A 22,745-nucleotide genomic window follows, 5' to 3' on the forward strand; every position below is an offset into this window, starting at 1 on the left:
TTATTTATTCTCATGGTCTCCTGTAAGGATAATGTCATCGACATAGACAATGATAATTGCTATTTTACCCGTGCAAGAATGTTTGACGAAGAGAGTATGGTCAGATTGACATTGTGAGTATTCGTTCTCCTTTACCACTCTTGAGAATTTATCAAACTACACCCTGGGGATTGTTAGGCCATAAAGGGATTTTTTGAGTTTGCATATGTTATTTATGGTTTGAGTAGATTCTACACCAGCAGGTATATCCATATACACTTCTTCTTCTAAGTCTCCATTAAGGAAGACATTTTTCATGTCTAATTGGTGAATAATCCAATCATTATTCACAGCTAGGGAAAAAAGTACACGGATAGTATTTAATTTTGCCACCAGGAAAAATGTTTCTTGATAGTCAATGCCACAAGACTGGGTGAACCCTTTGGCAACAAGTCTAACTTTGAACCTATCTATTTCTCCATTAGCTTTGTATTTGGTGGTGAAAATTCATTTACATCCTACTGTTTTCTTTCCTGGAGGTAGGTCTGTTATTTCCCATGTGTTGTTCTTTTCCAAGGCCTATATTTCGTTTAATATAGCTTGCATCCAATTAATGTCCTTGAAGGCTTCATAGACATTGTTTGGAATGTGTACTTGGGATAATGTAGTTGTGAATGCTTTGAACTTGGGAGAGAGATTTTTGTAGGATAGGTAGTTTTGGATGGGATGCATCATATAGGTTCTTACCCCTTTCCGTTTTGCAATGGGAAGATCAATGTCTTCAATAAGTGTTTCTGCTCTGGAGTTGGAGACATGATTTTCCTGTATTTTGGTTGGGTTTTGATTGAGTACTGGTTCACGTTCAAGGTGTTCTTCCTTCTAGTTTAGACTATAGGATCCTTCCTACTTTCCGGTGGGCCTTGATTGGGAACATCGATTTCATGTATATAAGGAACAGGCGGAGCACTCTCTTCAATGAGATCTAGTTTTTGGTTTCCTTCGTTTTCCAGAAGTTTTCGTTTTCTATGAGAGTGGAAGGTTCAGTGGTGTCTTGCTTTTGGAAGTAAGGTTGAGTTCCAAAGAAGGTTACATCCATGGATGTATAGAACCTTTTAGTAGTTGATGAGTAGCATTTGTATCCCTTTTGGCTTGGAGCATAACTGAGAAAGATTCATTTTATTGCCTTAGGATCTAACTTACTCCTATTGGGTTTATGATCTTGGACGAAAACTGTGCAACCAAATATTTTTAAAGGAACTTGAGAAAATAATCTATTATGTGGAAATACTTTGTTAAGTTTTTGTAAGGGAGTTTTGAAGCCTAATATTCGAGAGGGCATTCTATTAATAAGGTAGGAGGCTGTTGGAACAGCTTCTCCCCAAAAAAGGTGGAGGGTGTTAGCGTGACACATTAAAGCTCTAGTAACTTCTAGGAGATGTCTGTTTTTTCTCTCTGCAATTCTATTTTGCTGGGGAGTGTTAGGCCAGGTACTTAGGTGGACAATACCTTTTTCGTTTAGAAAATTTTTCAAGGAAGTGTTAAAATAATCCTTAGCATTGTCACTGTGAAGGATTTGGATTTTGGTGTTAAAGAGATTGAGAATCATGGCAAACAAGTTCTGGAATATGGAAGTGACTTCAGATTTTTCTTTCATTAAAAATACCCAAGTAAGTCTAGTGTGATCATCGATAAAGGAAACAAACCATTTAACTCCTGTTACATTTTGAACTCTACTAGGTCCCCAATGATCTATGCATCATAGAAAAGGGATAAGAGGGTTTATATGCGCTTACTGGATATGAAGATTGAGCCAACTTTGCCATTTCACAAAACTTACATTGAAACACCTGAGAACTTTTATTAAAAATATCTGGAAACATTCGTTTCAAATATAGAAAATTGGGATGTCCTAAACGATTATGCCATAACATTATTGTACTATCATAATTGTCTTTAGAAGCAACAAAAGTAGATGTACTAACATAATTATCTTTAGAAGCAACAAAAGTAGATGTATAGTCATAATTGTCTTTAGAAATAAAAATGGATTTGCTAAGACCTAACTCCTTGACTTGTGGCTTAAGAGCATTTAGTATGTAGAGATTCGAGGTTTCCTTAGCATTGTCAATCATCTTCCCCGAATTCAAATCCTGAAATATGCAATTATGTGAGTAGAAAGTTGCACTGCAGTTTTTCATAAACGTTAGTTTGCTTATGGAAAGGAGATTGCATCTAAGATTTGAGACATGCAACACATTCTTTAACACTAGATCTTTAGATACAAACACATTGCCAATTCCCATTACTCTAGAATAGGTATCATCAACAATCTTTACAGTAATTTGACTGTTATAGTGTGTGTAGTTAGTTAAAAGTGAAATGTCACTTGTCATGTGATCTGATGCACCAGAATCAATAATCCAAGTACTATAATTTTCTTTGGTCGCATTAAGGGCCCAAAGAAAGTTGCCTGATTGTGCCATTGTTGCTAGGCTGGTTTCTGATGTTTTTTGAGTAGGTTTCGGTTGGCCAAATAGTTTTTGGAGAAGGTTCAACTGCTCCTTAGTAAACACATTCTGTTTAGGGTTGAAGTTACCTTTTGATGATGTACTTGCTTGATAGGCCTTTCCACGTCTGTCTCCTACACCTTTGTTGGGCTTCCAATCTAGAGGTTTACCATGAATATCCCAACACACTTCTTTAGTGTATCTTGGTTCTTTACAGTGTTCACACCACGGTCTTGGTTTTCGTTGTCGATTCTCAGTTCCTGTATACGTACCTCATTACCAAGGTTTCGAGCAAGTAAGGCCGATCCTTCAGATTCAGAACTGGTAGTCACTCTTAACACTAGTTTCTTCCTAATTTTTTCTCTTCTTACTTCTGCAAAAACTTCTCTGATGTTAGGTAATGGTTTAATAGCTAAGATTTTACCACGTACCTCATCGAGTTCTTTATTAAGGCCAAGCAGAAATTTGAACACTCGTTTCTTTTCAACTATCTTTTTGAATTAGCTTCATCTGCAGTGCATTCCCACTTATGGCTTTCAAATACATCCAGGTGCTGCCAAAGGTGAGATAGTTGAGCGAAATAGTGAGTGACTTGCATATCCCCTTGTCGTAGCTCATGAATTTTGCCTTCAATTTCAAATGACTCTGCAGTATTTTCTTGGTCAGAATAAGTTTCACGAGCTGCTTCCCAGATTTCGCTTGCAGTTGAGAAGAGTAAAAAACCTTCACCAATCTTTGTCGTCATGGAGTTGATTAGCCATGACATAACCATATTATTTTCCGCTTTCCATGTCTTGTATCTTTGATCAGCTTGGTCTGGGATAAGATTTTTGCTTGATAGGTAATCTTCCTTTCCTTTTCCACATATGAACATCATAACTGATTGTGACCAATGTAGATAATTCCTTCCATTTAATTTGTGATTAGTAATTGGAAGTATGGTCTCTTCAATATTGTTAGAATTTACGGATGCCATAAAAAATCGTTGATTGGCAAAACAATAAATTAAGAAAGAAATAAGAAAAGGAAAAAAAACATAAAAAAATTACTCTAGACTCGGCTCCAGACCCAAAAATTACTTCGGACAAAAAAAAATTACTCCAGACCCAACTCTAGGCTCCAGACCCGACTCTAGACCTGATTTGTTTACTCCAGACCCGCGACTTAACACGATCCGACCCACAAGGTGCAGACACGACTCCAGGCTCCAGACCGACTCCAGACCCGATTTCGTTTACTCCAGACCCGCGACTTAACACGATTTGACCCACAAGGATTACGACAAATCGACCCAGTTGAAACAACTAAACAACACTTTCCAGTAAAAACAGGAGACAAGTTACTATAGGTCAGAAAGCTGTGCATAGGATACTTTGTACATGACCTGGTTCCTTTCCTCAGAGCAATTGGCATATCAAGAGTGATATCATAATTGCCAGTTTTCGTCGGCCTCTCTCTAGTATCAACCTTCTGAGACAATTTTTCACCTTCCTGAGAGTCTTCTAGCACCTCATTACCTCCTGTAATTTCAACCTTCTCTGAGTTCGTCTTACTGTCTTCTATGTGCCTAGACTTCTCTTGAAGGACCTTTTTTGAAACAACAGGTTCTTGAACCTGAGCTGGTTCCGATGCTTGGACACTTTTTGATGGAACAACAGGAATTTCCTAGGTTTCCTTTATGAGATTCTTCCTATAGTATGTTATCCGAGGCATTTGTTAGTAGGGAGGATAGACACTGGAATATCAGGGAGGACAAACCCTGAAATATCAGGACCAAGTTCGGGACCAGGCACTGGAATATCAGGACCAGGTTCAAGACTAGGTAGATTGGGTTCAGGAACGGTAGGACTAGGTTCAAGATTGAAACTAATAGGTACGGAGCATGTGGAACTGTTAGTTTCTTCACTCGTGGTCTCCCCCTGAAGACGACTAACGGGAAAGAATGGTTCATCTTCAAGGAATGTGACATCCATAGTGACAAAGTACTTTCTGGAAGGTGGGTGAAAACATTTATAGCCTCGCTGATGAAGGGGATTCCCGACAAACACACACTTCTGAACTTGTGGGGCAAACTTAGTTTGGTGAGGACCATGAGTGTGAACAAAAGTTGTACATCCAACACACAAGTAGAGGAACTTTAGGGATAAGACATTTAGACTGGCAGGACTCTTTAAAGCACTCAAGGGGTGTTTGAAACTTTAGAACACATGAAGGCATTCTATTAATGAAATGGGTTGTAGCGAGGACCGCGTCTCCTTATAGGTACGGTGGGAGAGACGTCAGAATCATCAAGGAACGAGCAACTTCAATGAGATGGTGATTTTTCCGTTCAACCATTTCGTTTTGTTGTGGAGTATAAGCACAAGAGTTTTGATGGATGATCCCTTTTGACGTTAGGAATTCCTGGAGGGTGTGATTGACAAACTCACGCCTATTGTCACTTCGAAGGATGACAATCTTCATATTAAACTAAGTTAAGATAGTGGTATGGAATTGTTGGAAGGTAGACAGGACCTCGGATTTATCAGCAAGGAGGTATGCCCATGTAAGTCGGGTATGATCATCGATGAAAGTGACAAACCATCGTTTACCAGACAGGGTAGAGACGTTTGAAGGATCCCAAACATCACTGTGGATCAAGTGGAAAGGCTGGGTAGGTTTATAAGGCTGAGAGACAAAAGAAACACGAGGCTGTTTAATACGTATACAGACATCACAAGACAAAGAAGAAATATTCACATTATGGAATAAATGGGGAAACAAATATCTCATATATTGAAAACTTGGATGTCCAAGACGAAAATGCCACAACAAATAATCTTTTTTAGACATAGTAAATGAAGATAAAAAACTAGTCCTAAACAAATTCCTGGAGGAAGCATCTTTAGAAAGGAAATAGAGGCCCCTGTCATATCGGGCAGTGCCAATCGTCTTCCCCGAGCTCAAGTCCTGAAACAAAGCAGTATTTGGTGAGAAGAAAACTCTACAATTCAAATATTTTGTTATTTTACTTATTGATAACAAATTGTAAGAAATTTTTGGCATATGTAGGACTAGGACATTTTGTAGAACTAATTCCTGAAATGGTGACAATCTGCCTTTTCCAGCAATAGGAGCGAAAGACCCATCTGCAACACAAATCCTTTCATTTCTAGCACTCAGATAGTATGAGAGGAATCGATCAGATGAGCCAGTTAAGTGATCGGTTGCTCCTGAATCTAGAATCCATAACTCATTGCCTTCAACAAGGAAACTAAAAGATTGAGGGTTACCTGATTGAGCAACTGTTCCGATCCGTATGGTACTTGAATCGCCTCGGTTGGTCACCGGAGGTTGTGTCTGAGGTTGTGTGGCCCCCTTAACCGATTCACTCACCAGAGCATGTCCAGATTTTGACTTGTCATTTGAGGGATGACGTTTACCATTAGGAGGTCGACCATGCAGTTTCCAACACTGATCCTTCGTGTGCCACTGTTTTTGCAATGCTCACATACTGGGGGTGTTTTGCTATTCTGCTTGTCACCATTAGATCTAGAGGATTTCACCCCATAGGCAGCTGACTCTACAGTGGTAACCCCAGACCCATTCATTGCACTCGATCTATCCTCTTCCAATCGAACCTCTGAACAGACCTCCATGAGAGATAGTATCGGTTTTTGCCCTAGTTTCGACTTCGAACCGTATCAAATTTGGGGTGCAACCCCACAAGAAAATCATACACATGATCAACCTCTTCTATCTACGAGTACTGAATTCTGTCATGTGGACAGTTCCAGATGATCTCCCTACATAGATCCATTTCTTGCCATAACAAAGACATCCTGTTAAAGTATGACGTTACATCCATGCTCCCTTGTTTGCACTCATGAACCTGTTTACGTAGAGTATACAGGCGAGATGCGTTCTGATGTCTCGAATATAACTGTCGGACCGCATCCCAAATATCTCGTGCGGTGACTGAATAGAGTAAAGGTTTCCCAATTTGTGGTTCCATGCTACCGATCAACATCGAGTGGAGCAATGAATCCTCTCCCTTCCAGACATGCTCTTGAGGATCCCCAGGGCTTGGTCGTGGTATCTCTCCGGTCAAGTACCCAAACTTATGGCGCCCCTCAAGAACCATTTTAATTGTTTAAGACCAGGAGAAGTAATTCTGTCCATTCAGCTTCTCTCCCGTGATCATCTCTGCAGAATATCCTATAGTCCCAGATAAAAGATTAGTAGTAGGAATAGTAGAAAACATTGTTACCGAATTTTGTGAGTAGATTGTGACATTGGAAGAATCATGGCCATTCAGTTTGGCCCTGAGAGCGGCCATTTGTTGTTGGAGACTGGCCAATTGCTGTTGGAGTTCCCCATGGGATTCAGATTTGGGATGTTTCTGTCCATAGGGAATGGAATTTTCTCCAATATAATCTCCCATTCGAAACTGAGGTTGAACCGGGTACATGTGAGGGAGGGGCTGTCCACCATGGTATTGTGAGGAGGAAGTTGCTGTCGGAATTCCAACGGTGGCAAAGGAGAACTGCCCATGATCGGCGCTGCTCCCAGACGGCTACGAAGGTGGGTGGTGAATGAAGGGCTCGGCGATCGGCTGTGAGGTTGAAGCAAATGTGCCGATCTGACCCGACTGGGTGGCTGGAGCAAAACCATGGCTGTTTGGAACAAACCTGATCGGCTGCGAAGTCGAAGCAACCCCGTGGGCGGCGTTCGGCTGGAACGAACCGGACTGCTAGAGTTAGGAGGTGTTCGGCGCTCTGGCTGGAGCAAACCCACCAGATCCTTGTGTAAAACGCGATCTGAGTTTAAGCTGTGGTCTGAGATACGTGCCGGTTGGATTGATAATGTTTGGCCGTGCAATTCCAGATGATGGGTTGATGAAATCCAATGGCGCGACTCCAGGGACTGGTCGTGGTTGCATCGGGTTCAAGATGGTTCGGAGATATCAATCCACGACTGCTTGAATCACAGCCACATTAGTCGTGTCTGCCAATGTTCCCTCATTTACCAAGTTTGATGATTGAATTTCTTCTATCAGGACTAGGGTTTCATCACCTTGCTCTGATACTATATTGAAAGATAGGAGGAAAAGAGACAAGACTAGGTTTACGTGGAAAACCCTAATCCAGGGAGAAAAAATCACGATAGAAATTTTTTATTATTTAATGTCATACATACAAGAGACCCCAACCTCAGATATAAATAGAATGAGGGAAACCCTAATTTTAGTAGGCATAAAGAAAAAGACTAATATGCCCTCAGGACTAATGCACCATATTTCAACAATCTCCAAATCTGGTAGATACAAATTGGTATCCGCAGAACCACGTGACGGATATTTTTTAAAAATTTCATTGAGCACCCTTATCAAAATGGAGGCCATATCCAGGCTGCAAGCAGTGTCTACTAGCCATTTTGGTTCTTCAACTCTTTCTATGCTTGATCAAAAATGAACTTTCCACATACATAATCTCCTTCACGTGCCTAAAATTACCAAAAATCTCCTTCATGTGCCTAAATGAACTTCAGGATAGTATGTGCTGGCATGATGAGATGTTTAAGTTATATATATGTTTGGAAATAAATGAAAGTTCATTGACAAATGAACCTAAGTTTATAAATCTTTACCTTCTGGTCAAGAGTTTACTTTATCACATAAGGTAATCATGCAATACAATTTTGGACAGTCCTACTATTTGATTGGATTTAATTGTCATTTCATTTAAAGGTATAATTGAAACTCAAAAAACTAAAATACTGGGAATGGTTTACTGCTTATAAAATATGAGACTTTTCCATCTTTGGGGTCATACTGTCTCTGTGATATAGGCATTGGTGTCAAACTTGTAATTGTCTTACTTTTGTTAAGTCCCTAGAGTGGTTATTTTTTTCCCCTTGGCGGTAACTTATGTAATTTATCTTCTCTTCTTTAAGCCTTATCTATTTACGCAGGTGGGTATTCTCCATTCTATATACACTTTTGAATCAATAAATAATCTTTGTAAATTCAACTATCCACCTCTCTGGGTATTATAAATGTTAAGTTCAATTGAAATAATCTTCTTTAATATATTACTTGGAAATCTTTGTAACACTGATGCAGAATCGCATACGATACACAGGTTTGTTTCTCTCCGGCTTGAAAGACCTTTTACCCACGATATTTTTTTCCCCAATACTGATTTAAGTCACTCGACTTCTTTTTCTGTTGAGTAGAAATCATTATGAAATTTTATCTGGCGGTAACAAATATCTTATGTTTCTTCTATATTCTTAATGGTAGAATGCTTGCAAGGCGAGATGGTTTTCAGAAAAGGATGCAGAGGAACTCTACAGTCTAGCTAATGAGGTTTTTATTTTTTATTATTTATTATTATTATTATTATTTGGTCTAAAATTAGTGTTGACTCGTCCTCATGGTAAATGTTTATGCACATTTATGGATTTTTAATATTTTATTTGCTGATAAATTATTGTTTTATGTAGATTGGTAATGATTTCTTTGGAGATACGAATATTGGACAAAGCAATTCCCTTACCACGATTACTACAGTTATTGAAAGGTCTGAATTTCATTCTTGGTTTATTTGCATTCCGTCGTCTTTAATCTTCTTTCAGTAAAAGGAAGCACATCAATGAGAAGTTACAATGTTCAATAATCCACATTACAAAAAACAGCACCAGAACCCTGTCCACTCTAAACCTCCCATTTATCTCACAGTCTCAAAACAGAATCCTCAAAAAAATAATTTCTAACTGGAACTAACTATGGTAAATGAATAACAAAGGGACCTTTTTCTAAATATACCTAATGTGAACAATTTACTTTAAAAAGCTTTCATTGAAGTAACCTCGATTGATGTAATAGAATAGGGATATTTTTATGATGTAATAGGATAGAGATATTTTGGTAAAATCAAGTTAATCTTGATTAATCCTTGATTAATTACATTTTAGTTATCAAATTAGTTTGTAACCATTTTTAGTTATCCTTTTAGGATCCTTATAATTCCCTATAAATAGAGTCCCCTTTTGTATTGGAGATATACTCTCATTAATTAAAGACTCTTGATTTGATTCTTGGAGATTTCTCTCCTCTTAGTACTAGGCTACATCAATTTGGTATTAGAGCATCCATCTGGGCCAATGTTGACTACCGCCGGTGGAAGACCGGGAAACACTTGGCGTCGTCGATTGCAAGAGGGAGTTTCGTGAGTTGTGCTCGTTGCCAAACAACACACATCTAATTAGGGGAAACCTTGAAATTCAAGAAAATCGAGAAGAAGTTTGAAGAATCATCCAAGAATGGAATTCTATAAAAGAACTACTACAATGTGGGATTGAAATTATTCTTCGTGCTATGAAGAATGATCAAGAAAGATCATAACATGTTCGAGCAAATTCAAGAATTGGTCCTACAACAATTATGACGAAGAAGCTTATTCAAGAACACCCAATTTCTACGTTAATCCTGAAGTATTGGTAGAAATGAAGAAGAGAGTCAAGAAAATCCAATGTTTCTTGGGAAAAATGACTCAAAATGTGAAGTGGGTGGCAAGAGCTTAAGAAAGAAATAATGCAAGAAAATCATTAATTCAACCAAGTGGGCTGTGAAACCGTGCAAGAAATGAACATAGGAGAAAATCATTGCGAAGAAAGTGATGAAAAAAAATTGGGGAACCCACACAAAATTTCAAAAACGAAAAAACTATGATCGAAATTCTAAGTGTTGAAGTGAAAATCGTCGACAACATAAAAAAAGGAGCACCGAATTGCTCCCTTTTTTATGTGCAAGAAATGAACATAGGAGAAAATCATTGCGAAGAAGAAAGTGATGAACAAAAATTGGGGAACCCATGCAAAATTTCAAAAAAAAAAAAAATTGACCAAAATTCTAAGCGTTGAAGTGAAAATCATCGACAACATAAAAAAGTGAGCAATTGAATTGCCAATGCTGGAGGAAAAAGGTGAAATCGGTGATGTTACAATCGATTGCGAAGAAAAATGGAAGATGAAATGTCTCGAATTAAAAAATTTTGGGTTTTTCACCGGTGAAGTAGACTTGGTTGAACTAAAAAACGTCAAAGTGGAATTGGAAAATTTGATTGTGTATGTCAAATAAGAAAATTTTGGGTACCCAAATAGAACCGCCAGCAACAAAGAGGAGATCGATTCAAACATTCCAACGAAGAAGGAAGAAGAAGGAGATCGTATGACCGAACAGAAAGTTCCTATAAAGAGGAAGGAGAAGGAGACCTTGTGATTGATGGAGAAAATCGCTGGAATCTCATTTGCAAACCAGTTACAGTTGGAGACAAGATGCACACCTCTTTCACAGTCACACACCAGAAAGGAGAAGACAAATCAGCTTTGCGAGATGAGGGTTTTTGTGGAAGTTTCACCCAAATTCTGAATCCCTTTTGCAATTTTGACTCGACCCGAATTACACCACACTAAAACCGGTTCCTGAACCGGTTTCACACTTCTCCCACCCCTTTTCTTCCTCTTGACCCGACCCAGAAGATCCAATACACTCCTTTTGAAATTTTGCGCTTTTCAACTAATGACCCGTACATTCTAGCCCAAAAACAACCCCATTCCCAATTCCAATTTGGACCCCATTCCCTTTTATTGAGATCTACTAACCAACCCATCTATTTCAAAGAATTGACCTGAGGACATTCGGCTACACTAGTTTATCAGTTCAACTTTGTGTTTTTAAAGGAAGAGGATACTAATTTTTGGGTTCTTTTATGCCAATTTTCAACATCTTTGGAAGTGTCTTTAATTTGGGAGATTTGGCATGTTCATGACCTTAAAAGGCAATTTTCGGTGGGAGTATTTTGCAATCATCGAAAGAAGTATTTTTGCAACAAGTTGGCTCAATCAATAGTTTCATTCCAAAATTTTTTAGAACTCGAGGACAAGTTTCTTTTGAGAGGGACAAAATATGATGTAATAGGATAGGGATATTTTGGTAAAATCAAGTTAATCTTGGTTAATTCTTGATTAATTACATTTGAGTTACCAAATTAGTCTGTAACCATTTTTAATTATCCTTTTAGGATTCTTTTAATTCCTTATAAATAGAGAGTCCCCCCTTGTATTAGAAATATATTCTCAATTAATAAAAGGCTCTTGATTTGATTCTTAGAGATTTCTCTCCTCTTAGTACTAGGCTACATCATCGACCCAATTCCTCGAAACCTCATTAAATAGAGTATCATTCCTTTCCAACCAAATATTCCATAGAAAAAATTTTACAACATTAACTAGCCCATGGGTGCCTAAGTCTTCATTTGAACATATTTCGACAAAGCAATTGTGCCACATTTGCTTTTAATTAACTATGAAAATCCATGAGATCCAAAAACCTTGTAACAAAGCCATTTTTTTCTGCTCACTTAACATGAAATGGAAAGATTATTGAAATCTTCACTCTCCTTTAGATACTAGGTGCATTGAAAAGGATTTATCATCCAAGTTGGACATGAATTCTAATCAATGTAAGACTCTCAAGGTATGCTGCCCCCTCCAAAGATTTAACCTTTTTTTGAATGTGTTTCTTTTTAAATTGTAGAGCATGATCCCCTTTCCAAAACATTTTCATTATCCATTAGTTTAAGAACTAAATATTTTACCTGGGCCGTCTTATGGACCACAGTTTTTCCAGGGGCCTTATTGCTGCCCATCCTATTGGTAGCTCATCTTTTTCTATTAACCATCTTCAATTTGCTAATGATACTCTTTTGTTCTCTATAGCAGATCGCTCGGCCTTGCAGAATTTGTTTGATATTATATGTATCTTTGAATGTCTCTCTGGTCTTAAGATTAATTTTTCGAAGAGTGAGCTTTTTGGGATTCATATTCTTGACTCTGATTTTGAATGGCTGATGAGTTCTTTCCATTGTAGGAGGGGTTTTTGGCCAACTACTTATTTGGGATTCCCTTTGGGTGGAAACTCAAAGTCTATTAATTTTTTGGAATTCGGTGGTGGAGAGATTTCAGTAAAAACCTCATAATTGGCTCATCATTTTTGTTGGATGTGATGAGGGTGCTATGGGGGTGTCAACCTAGTTGAGATGCCCGGGTGCGCCTGCTGATTCTTTAGTTTTTTGCTTGGTTCTTTGTATTTGCCTTTATTTCCAGGTACACATCTCTTGTACTGAATCTTATTGATTAATAAAGGCCTTTTCCTTTTCAAAAAAAAAAAAAAAAATGAAACCTCATAATTGGAAGTATGCTTATTTCCAAGGGTGACAGACACACTCTTATTCAGGTCACTCTTTCGAGTTTGTGCACTATAAAACTCTTAGGTTTGTGAAAGAATCATAATACTCTATTCATTCACCAAATATATGAATATATACAAGTGTACAAAGCATAGAAAAGGAAAATATCACAAAATTTACAAGAATGGAAAACCCTACTATAGAATTATAACACTCCCCCCTCAAGTTGGAGCATATATGTTAATCATGCCCAAGTTGTTACATAGATAATCTATACGTCTTCCATCCAATGCTTTCGTGAAGATATCTTCTAATTGTTCTCTAGTCTTTACATATCCTGTAGATACCAACCCTTGTTGAATTTTCTCACGTACAAAATGGCAATCAACTTCAATATGTTTAGTCCTTTCATGAAATACTGGATTAGACGCAATATGAAGTGCTATTTGATTATCACACCACAACTTTGTCGGTGTTGTGATTTCAAATCCCAACTCAACAAGAAGTTCATATATCCAAATCAATTTACACACAGATTGTGCCATTGCTCTATATTCTGATTCCGCACTTGAACATGACACCACATTTTGCTTCTTACTCTTCCAATAAATCAAATTACCACCAACAAAAACACAATACCCTGAGGTTGATCTTCTGTCTTATTTATATCCTGCCTAATCGGCGTCTGAGAAACATTCAATATTAGTATGACCATAATCCTTATATAATAAATCACGCCCGGGAGCAGCCTTCAGATAACAAAGAATCTGTTCCAATGCAGCCCAATGATCAACTGTAGGGCATGACATGTACTGACTCACAATACTTACTGAATAGGCTATGTTGGGTCGAGTCACTGTAAGGTAATTAAGTTTTCCCACTAACCTCCTATATCTTTCAGGATCTTTTAGCAATTCTCCATCTTTTGTGAGCTGAAAGTTGGGCATCATTGGGGTACTACATGGCTTAGCCCCTAGCTTTCTTGTTTCAGTCAACAAGTCAAGTACATATTTTCTCTATGATAATAGAATTCCTTTCTTGCTTATTACCTCAATTCCTAAGAAGTATTTTAACATGCCCAAATCTTTTATATGGAATTGACTATAAAGAAAGGTCTTTAGAGATTGGATACCTAAAGCATCATCACCAGTAATCACAATATCATCCACATATATTACTAACAAAATGACACCACCCTCAGATCTCTTAAAAAAGACCAAATGATCTGACGTGCTCTTCCACATTCCAAAGCTTTCAATCACTTGACTAAATTTTTCAAACCAAGCTCGTGGGCTCTGCTTTAATCCATACAAGGATTTACGAAGGCGACACACCATTCCATTCTCCCCTTGAGCAACAAACCCTGGTGGTTGCTCCATATATACCTCTTCTTGAAGATCAACATGAAGAAATACATTTTTAATATCAAGCTGAAGTAAAGGCCAATGATTGATTGAAGCTAATGAAATAAACAACCTTACAGATGCCATGCTTGCTACAGGAGAAAAAGTATCAGCATGGTCAACGCCATAAATTTGTGCGTAGCCTTTCGCTACAAGGCGCACTTTTAACCGAGCAACAGAACCATCAGGATTGACTTTAACTGCAAACACCCATTTGCAACCGATAGCCTTCTTTCCTGCAGGGAGAGAAACTAAATCCCAAGTGCAATTATCATCTAAGGCAGTCATCTCCTCCACCATTGCGACACACCAACCAGGATGAGATAAAGCCCCATGAATAGTTTTAGGGATGGATACAGACTCTAAGGATGCAATGAATGAACATGTGGAAGGCGACAAATGGTTATATGAAACAAAAGAGGAAATAGAATGAGCACATGTACGTTTACCTTTAGGAAGATCATCACTCGTTTCTGGATCCAATGACGAAGAAGACTCTGGTACAGGGCATGGAAATGAATGAGGTTGTCGTTGAGTGTAGACCTTAACGATGGGTGGAAGAGTAGAGGTAGCCACAGGTAGAGATGAATCAAGAAGAGGATCGGAAGGAGAAATAACTGTGTAGACAAGGAAATCATCCTCTAATTCCTTATGCTCTCCCTGACTCTTATTCGAAGAGAAAGACGGTGATGAAAAAAATGAGGTATGTTCAAAAAACGTGATATCAAGATAGACGAAATATTTATTTAGACTAGGACAATAACAACAGTACCCCTTTTGAACACGGAATAACCAAGGAAAATACATTTTAAGGACTTTGGATCCAACTTGCTATGCTGAGGCCGAACATCTCGAACAAAGTAGGTACAACCAAATATTTTGGGTGGAATGGGAAACAAATGTTGCTTGGGGCATAAAGTATGAAAAGGTATCTCACCCTTAAGAATGGAAGAGGGCATGCGATTTATTAAGAAACAAGCTGTGGAAACCGTATCAGCCCGAAAGGATTTTGGAACATGTATTTGAAACATCAAAGCTCTGGTTGTCTCAAGGAGATGACGATTCTTTCGTTCTGCAACCCCATTTTAAGATGGAGTATCGACACAAGAAGATCGATGAAGAATGCCATGGGCATCTAAATAAGACTTGAGTGTATGAGAGAGATATTCCTTAGCATTATCACTCCATAGGATTTTAAGAGCACCACTAAACTGAGTTTGAATTTCAGCATGGAAGTTACGAAAATCAAGAAAGTGGAAAAAATGAAGGCGTTCCAATTGAGACTGATGTCTTGAATAGAGAAATCTTTAAAATCTTTGGAGAGAGAGCACCATGAAGAGGCATTGATATGAGCGGTATCAAATTTGATGGAGTAAAGAGATGCTTTGTCATGAAACACTATTTGATTCCTTTCAAACCCTAATTCTGATAACAAAGGTTTGACTGCATTGACCTAAAGTAACCTTGGCTTCTTCTTCAATTTGGGACCAATCAGAAGTTGGAACACGTTTGCCTTAAAATCATTATAAAAATCCTAGCTGGCATTGAAGCAATTAAGTAAACGTAGCCAACAATTTTCTGCAAAAACACACTGGAAGAACAGATGAGAAAGAGATGGTTGCTTGTGTGTGTGTGTGTGTGTGGGGGGGGGGGGGGGGGGGGGGGGGGAGGAGGTCTCGTGGATGGAGGATGTCTCTTTCAAAGCAAAAGGAAACGCGAATGAGTTCATGCCCTTGGTTTGTTACCTTTAGCTCGAGGAAGCCTTTCTTTTTGTAAGATTTGTTGTTGAGAGTTTTTTCTCAAGAGATGGTAGACTTGTTATTTCCCGAAAGTGGTAGACTTACCCTCATTTGATTGGGATTTATGTTTACTTGTTTATCCTTTTTTAAGATCCCTCGATCGATGAGTAAAATTTAAGAAAAACTTATGAGAAATTTCCTTTTGGAGGGGGGTTGAAGATGAGAAAAGGTCAAATTTAGTCAAGTAAGACATGGTGGCTTGCAAATGGACCTTGCGGGTTTAGGCTTAGGCAATTTGAGAACTTGTAACGAGGCTCTTTTGGCGAATTGGATTTGGCAGTTTCATCAAGAGATTGATATCTTATGGTTCAGATCATATATGGCTCGCTCCCTTTTGAATGGATCTTGAGGGGATTAAATGCACTTCCAAAAATATCCGGAGAGGCAATGGTGAGGAGCACACTTTCTATCCCCTTTTTATCAAGTGCTCCACTCTTCTCCCTTTTCTTCTACATCTTTACTTTGTCTCCTCAATGAGGAATCAGTCGTAGGCTGCTGGCCTCTCTCATTCACATCCTTCAACTCATGATTCTTCAATAATTGTATGGTTTGTGAGCCTTCGGTTGCATCTGTATGAGTTTGGATTTTTTTTTCTTTAATTTATTTATACTGGCATTATGGTTTGTTATTATTATGACTTAGATCTTAGTTGATTCTCCCCATTTTTTACTTTATCTTTGCCATTGTTTTCTAGCCTTTTTGACGTCGCACAGTCCTCCTGCCTTGGTTATGATGTGTTGCCTAGATTTATATGGGGTTTGAATTCAACTACTTCATCTTCTTCCCTTTTTTTTCCTCATCAATCTTGTGTAGAATTTCTTTTTGTTTCACCTCTCCACTTAATTGCCTTTTGATATAAAGATTTACCGTCGCTTGCAAACCTCTAACCAAATACATTTATGATCATTGAATTCTACTACTATTAGAATAGTGGCAAGTTCAAGTCAATCCGCAGGGAAGCAAAGAATAAGTTTTGTAAAGCCAATTTCCTGGGTGGGGGGGGGGGGGGGTTGTTGTGTGTGAATAGAGTGATATCGTGCATGAAAATAAAAGCAATGTGGGTAAATGTAATCCATGACTGGAGATTCTAGTTCTAGGAGCAAGAGGCATTCTTATGCAATTTTTGATTGACCTCTCTTAGTTGAACATACAATTGATTTATGGTTGCACCACGATCTACTTGACTTGACCAACTTATCAATGCTACAAGCAGCCATTTTGTTGGTTTTAACCAAGCAAATGCCCTAGTTATTAATTAAAGCTAAGCCCTAATCAAACTAAATGATTTGGTCCTATTGGGTTCGATAGCGTCCATATAGAATTAAAACCATTTGCATTAAGTTCTAGGGTTCTATTTGTGATTAAGTCAATTGGATTGCCTAATTGATTAATCAAGTTATCTTTGAATCTAGGTTAAGCATACAACTAAAGGTCTATGGATAGCCTACATTCCTTATCATTCACACAATTAACCCTTGCTACTTACGAGATTTTAGCTAGATGAACAAGAAAGGACACACAAGCTAAAAATCTTTAGCTAAGACATACATTCAAGGGGAGGAGTGTCAATCCATTCAAGAACATACATCTAGATTATTCGAGATTCAAAGAGCCATAAATCTAAATGCATAACCATTTAAAAGAAGTCTCACAAAAGTTACATAAGTTCTTGCTCCCAAAAACTAGAAAAACTTGCCTCTTCGGTCCATAGACAAGATTGAGATGACAGGGACCATCCAATCCATAAACTACAACCCAAAATAATGAAATCCTAAGCTATAAGATGAAAAAGAAAGAAGAAAAACAAGCTGGTGGCTACCTCCTCTGATTTTCCAGTCTCTCAACCCTAAAATCGAGGCTGATATTTATAAAAAAGACGTGCTGGCGCCGCGATGCTATGTCCCCTTGCCGGAGTGCAGTGCTGCAACGCCTAGTGAGTGTTGCGGCACTCCATGATCCTTTGCCCATGAATCGGCCTTGCCGCAGCCATAGGAGAGTGCCGCGGCGCTGCACCATTTGGGTGCCTACTGGAAATGTGCCGTGCCTGGTGCCAGGCTGCCTTGAGCTCAGTCTTTTCTTTTCGCCTCTCGGTTGCTGCTAAATGCTCTGTTTTGACCCAAATAACATCCGGAACGTCCCGATGGTCTCCTTTGCTCGATTTCCTGTTTAATCATTCTTTTTGATGAACTTGGATGAAGTAATACATACCTTCTCCCAGTGAGTGAGAATTTTCTACAGACCATTATGTTTTTGACAACTAGGTGAGAAGATTACAAAAAGGAGAGTGAAGAAAGTTTTTTCCTTTTCCTTTCTTTACTTTGAAAAGAATAAATAACTGTCAATTCTTTATTCTTTAATGGTGGTCAGTAGGAAAATTTCTTCCGAACTTGTCGTTAGGCAAGTAGTATACAGTTGGATGGCTTCCCACTGCCTTTGCCCCTTTTCCGTAGCCTTGAGTTTCAATATGGTCTCGTTTTTTTCTTCAATATAATTGCTACGAACTCATTCATGATCTTCTGCAGAATATTTCTCATTTCTTAAAATATTCTTCCAAACGTAGAATCAGTTCTCAAGAAATAATTATTCTGGTACCAATTTTTAGGAACCCAAACTTAAAAGAAAATCATCAATGAATTATATAGGGGTTCAGATGTATTGTACTGTCAAAAGAGAATAAAAATGCTTACTAGACACTAGAGCCTTAGTTCTCTCCAAAAGAGACTATTCCAAAATATGCCTCCCCCACTTTTTATAACTCAAATTATTTATTACCATCAATCACCAACAGACATACCGTTTAATCACTAATATACCCCCAGCTGGCATTAATCCCAGCAGTTTCTTGGGAATGCTAAATTTGAGTTGATTATTTTGAAATGTTTCTTTTTATTTGCATGTGCACCCAGATATTTTCCTCGCTTGAAGCTGGGTCAGATTCTTGCATCTGTAGAAGTTAAGGTGGGTACTTGTCTCTCTGCTGAACTCTTTCCTTTAAAAGAGTTCTTTTTGACTATTAAATTTATTTCTTGGATACCCAATGACATTACGTTTTCCCTGTGCTAGCCTGGATATGGAGTATTTGCTATTGATTTCAATATTGTAAAGACAATCCAATATGAACCGCAGGAGAAAATAGTAAGTTCCTATGTATTTCAGAGACTAGTGGAACTGGGAAATTTTTGTAACAAGTTTTTTTAAACTACGTATTTAGTAGCTTGTGTTCTTTCATTTGACTGTTGGTCTACATGAAGAGGCACCTTATTTGTGTGAATTGTGGAATGGGATATACCTTTGAGCCGAATAACATATACTGGAGTTTTTGGGATTCAAATGGATGTAACCAATGTATTACCCTTTAGTAGAATGAGAATAGAGAAGCTTATTGGCCAATATTGCTTGTTTATAGTACGTCAGTGATAACTCCATCAAACTTCAAATATTTCTTATTCTTATTGATAAATGTAGTTAAACCGGTATTCTTTATCTCAAATTCTGTGTTTGCTAATTGATCTCCCATTGCAGCGACTGTTTGTTGCTCAAAAAGATAATACTGAGACGTCTGCATGCATAATCAGTCCTCCACAAGTTAAGTATGTCTAATACGTAAATCCCTCCCTTTAAGATGGAATTAACTTCAATTATCTCTATGCTAAATTAATTCCTTTTTTTTAATTATCATTTGTTTTATGTATAGCTTCCTTGTCAATGGGAAGGGAGTCAACGGAAGGACAAATGTCTACATGGTTAGTTTAGATGCACTCAAAAAACGATTTGTACAAGACTTCTATTAATTGTATCTTCTTACCAGCATCCTTTCTTTTTTTAATAAAGGATACTGGACCACAACTTCCAACAAATATAACTCATATGCTTAAATTAGGATCAAATCTTCTCCAAGCAATTGGTAGCTTCAATGGTAAGTTGAGGTCTAATCCCAAAGTTAAGCATCTTGTATTTATTATTTTAGTCTTTAGAATATACCCCTAAAAGGGCCTTTAATCTTTGTTTAGGTCATTATGTTATAGCAGTTGCCACCATGGGTACCGCACCATCACCTGAGTCCTCTGTTCTGCAAGATTATATACAGCCAGTTGTTTCTACTGTGGATTCAGGTACAGCTACAATCATGAAGGGCAGGTGGAAACTTCTTTTGTTCTTTGTTGTGTATTCTATTTATTTATCATTATAATTCGTTATTCAGTTAGGATGGTCTGGCCTAAATATATTCACATTTCTTTATGCTATAGTTCTGAATGTTAGTAACCTAGTGCTTTGTATAATATAATTCTATTTTTGTTTACAGATTCTGACATAATCGAGGGTCCATCACGAATATCCCTTAATTGCCCCATAAGGTTCTATAGACAGTTTCTGCATACAATTCTGATACTTCCAGCAACTGCAGTGCTTTAATTTATTAGTATGCTATTTTCATAATTTATTAGTATGCTATTTTTATAATTCTGCTAATTATATAATTTATTAGTGCATTAATTTATATATTCCTTCTGATATGATGTGTGAGATAATTAGTACAGGCTTTAACTGTTCCGTCACTGATCTGTTACATATAAAATTTATTGATTTTCATCGTTGTGGAAGCATCGATTTAAATGTTCATGGATATGCTATATCGTATAAAGAGTGTGGAGTGATGGAGTGATTAGTTGGATAAGGGTAAATTAGGGCATCTTGGTCAAATTTTAAAATTAGGCTTAGTTTCCTTGATTGATTAAGATCAGGAATGGATTAGTTTCTTTGATTAATTAGGATTAGGATTAGTTTCCGTCTTAATTCTTTATAAATAGAGGAATTGTCTTCTTAGATTAATACTTTGATTTTTCTTCTTTATCCTTTAGGCTACATGAATTTGGTATTAGAGAGAATGCTTGGGCCAACCTTGGCTGCCATTGGTGGAAGATCGAGAAACTCTTGGCAGTGCAAATCATAAGAGGGAGCTTTGTGGGCTGTGTTCGTTGCTGAACGATACACACCTAATTAAGAGGAACCCTATAAATTCAAGAACAAAAAGAAATTTGAAGAATGGTCCAAGAATGACGTTCTACGATGCTAGAAGAATGTCCAAATCTAGAAAGTACTTTCACAGTTATGAAAAATGACCAAGAAAGGTGGAAGCCTATTCAAGAACACCTGACACTTCCTATTACAATTATCTTGAACCTAACAAAGTAGTTGCGTGTATCCTACGTCAATCTTGGAGCACTTGAAGAAATTAGAAAAAGAGTGAATGACCAATGTTCGTGGTATCTTGAAAACAATGATCGCAAAATTTGGAACAATCTTCAAGAAGACGACAAGGAATTCGAAAAGGCTAGAATTGCAAATATTGAGAGTAACATGAAATTCAAGAGCCTAGCCGAAGCTATGAAACCAAGCAAGAAACAAATGAAACAGAAAATCTAGAAGATTTGAGACTTGAGTGTGAGAGTGGTAAGAAAATATGTTGAGATCTAGGACTCGAGTGTGAAGGACGCCGTGGGCGACGAAGAAGAAAAGTCAATTGAAAAAGAAAATCCTAACTCAAGGTTGCACAACCTATGTATTGACGAAATCACGAGCAAGAAACAAGAAGATGGGATGATGACACCTAAAACCCTATTTGTAGTCCTCGACAAGGCAAAAGAAAAAGTTGCGATCCAAGGTAGTGTTGTTGCTTGCGAAGAAGAAGAAGACGAGAAGGAAAAATATGCGCCTTTTTCGACACAATACCCATCCAACCTGAATCGTTTTATTTTGGTATTTTTTTTTACTCGTAATCTACACATTCCAACCCAACTCCCTTCATTTTGACCTCATGACCCATGCAATCGGACCCAACTTTGGGTCTTATCACTTTTTTCCTTAATTCAACTAAGCCCGACTACAAATCAACAAAGGCCATTTAAACAATAAACTCAATCCATTTTCAATTTTGGACGTCTGGGAGCTTCTTTTATTCAAGTTAGCAATTTTCTCCTCAAGGCACACTATTATTTGGACTCAATTGGCTTGGAAGATGATTACTTTTTTTATTTATTTTATGTTTTTAGTATATTTTAATGTTGAGGGTCTTTATTTATTATTATTATTTTTTTAATAATATGCATTTCTTTTTAAAACTCGATGACAAGTTTTTTTGGAAGGGATAGAATGATGTAGTAGATTAAGGGTAAATCAAGGTATCTTGGTCAAATCAATGATGAGGATTATGATTAGTTTCCTTGATTGATTAGGATTTGGATTAGTTTCTTTAATTAATTAAGATTAGGATCAATTTGTTTTCCAATTCTCTATAAATAGAGGGATTGTCTTCTTGTATTGATAACTTTTGATTGATAATATGGAACAAGAGCAAGCTTATGGTCACTGAAACCCTTAAAGGAAGGAGAGAAAATATGTATGGCCTGAGCTAGTATCCCTTTATAGTATTGTTTAGAAGCACGATGCATTGGAGGAGATTTCAACATCACTAGATGGGCTCATGAACGTTTTCCTATTGGAAGAATCACCAAAGATATGTGAAAGTTTAACAATTTTATTGATCAAGCTAAACTATTGAAAATTCCTCTTTCCAATGGCAGGTTTACTTGGTCCTGAGAAGGCAGCTCTATTGCAAGGTCACTAATTGATCGGTTTTTCTTTACTGAAGGTTGGGATGAAGAGTTTGAAACACTAGAGACAACCGGCAAGCTCGCTTATTTTCAGATCATTTCCCTCTTGTACTCGAAGCTGGTTCTTTTCGTTGGGGTCCCTCCCCTATTTGATTTGCAATAGCTGGTTGCTAAATAAGGAATGCTCCAAGCCATTGAAAGAGCTTGGAGAAGT

At 37.7% G+C, this 22,745-nt stretch overlaps 1 protein-coding gene across 1 annotated transcript in view; it reads left to right on the top strand.

Annotated features, from left to right (window-relative positions):
• Positions 1 to 22,745, top strand: part of LOC120069093 (RING/U-box superfamily protein) — a 59,652-nt gene that overhangs the window by 22,331 nt on the left and 14,576 nt on the right. The window contains exons 4-12 of the mRNA XM_090308653.1: positions 8,770 to 8,835; positions 8,973 to 9,049; positions 18,827 to 18,878; positions 18,984 to 19,055; positions 19,443 to 19,510; positions 19,615 to 19,663; positions 19,752 to 19,836; positions 19,931 to 20,032; positions 20,224 to 20,275. Coding sequence (XP_090164779.1) covers positions 8,770 to 8,835; positions 8,973 to 9,049; positions 18,827 to 18,878; positions 18,984 to 19,055; positions 19,443 to 19,510; positions 19,615 to 19,663; positions 19,752 to 19,836; positions 19,931 to 20,032; positions 20,224 to 20,275 — 623 coding nt within the window. The remainder of the gene's footprint in view (positions 1 to 8,769; positions 8,836 to 8,972; positions 9,050 to 18,826; positions 18,879 to 18,983; positions 19,056 to 19,442; positions 19,511 to 19,614; positions 19,664 to 19,751; positions 19,837 to 19,930; positions 20,033 to 20,223; positions 20,276 to 22,745) is intronic.

Source organism: Benincasa hispida, chromosome 12 (assembly GCF_027475165.1).
Source record: "Benincasa hispida cultivar pf3 chromosome 12, pf3_genome.v1.1, whole genome shotgun sequence".
Taxonomy (NCBI): domain Eukaryota; kingdom Viridiplantae; phylum Streptophyta; class Magnoliopsida; order Cucurbitales; family Cucurbitaceae; genus Benincasa; species Benincasa hispida.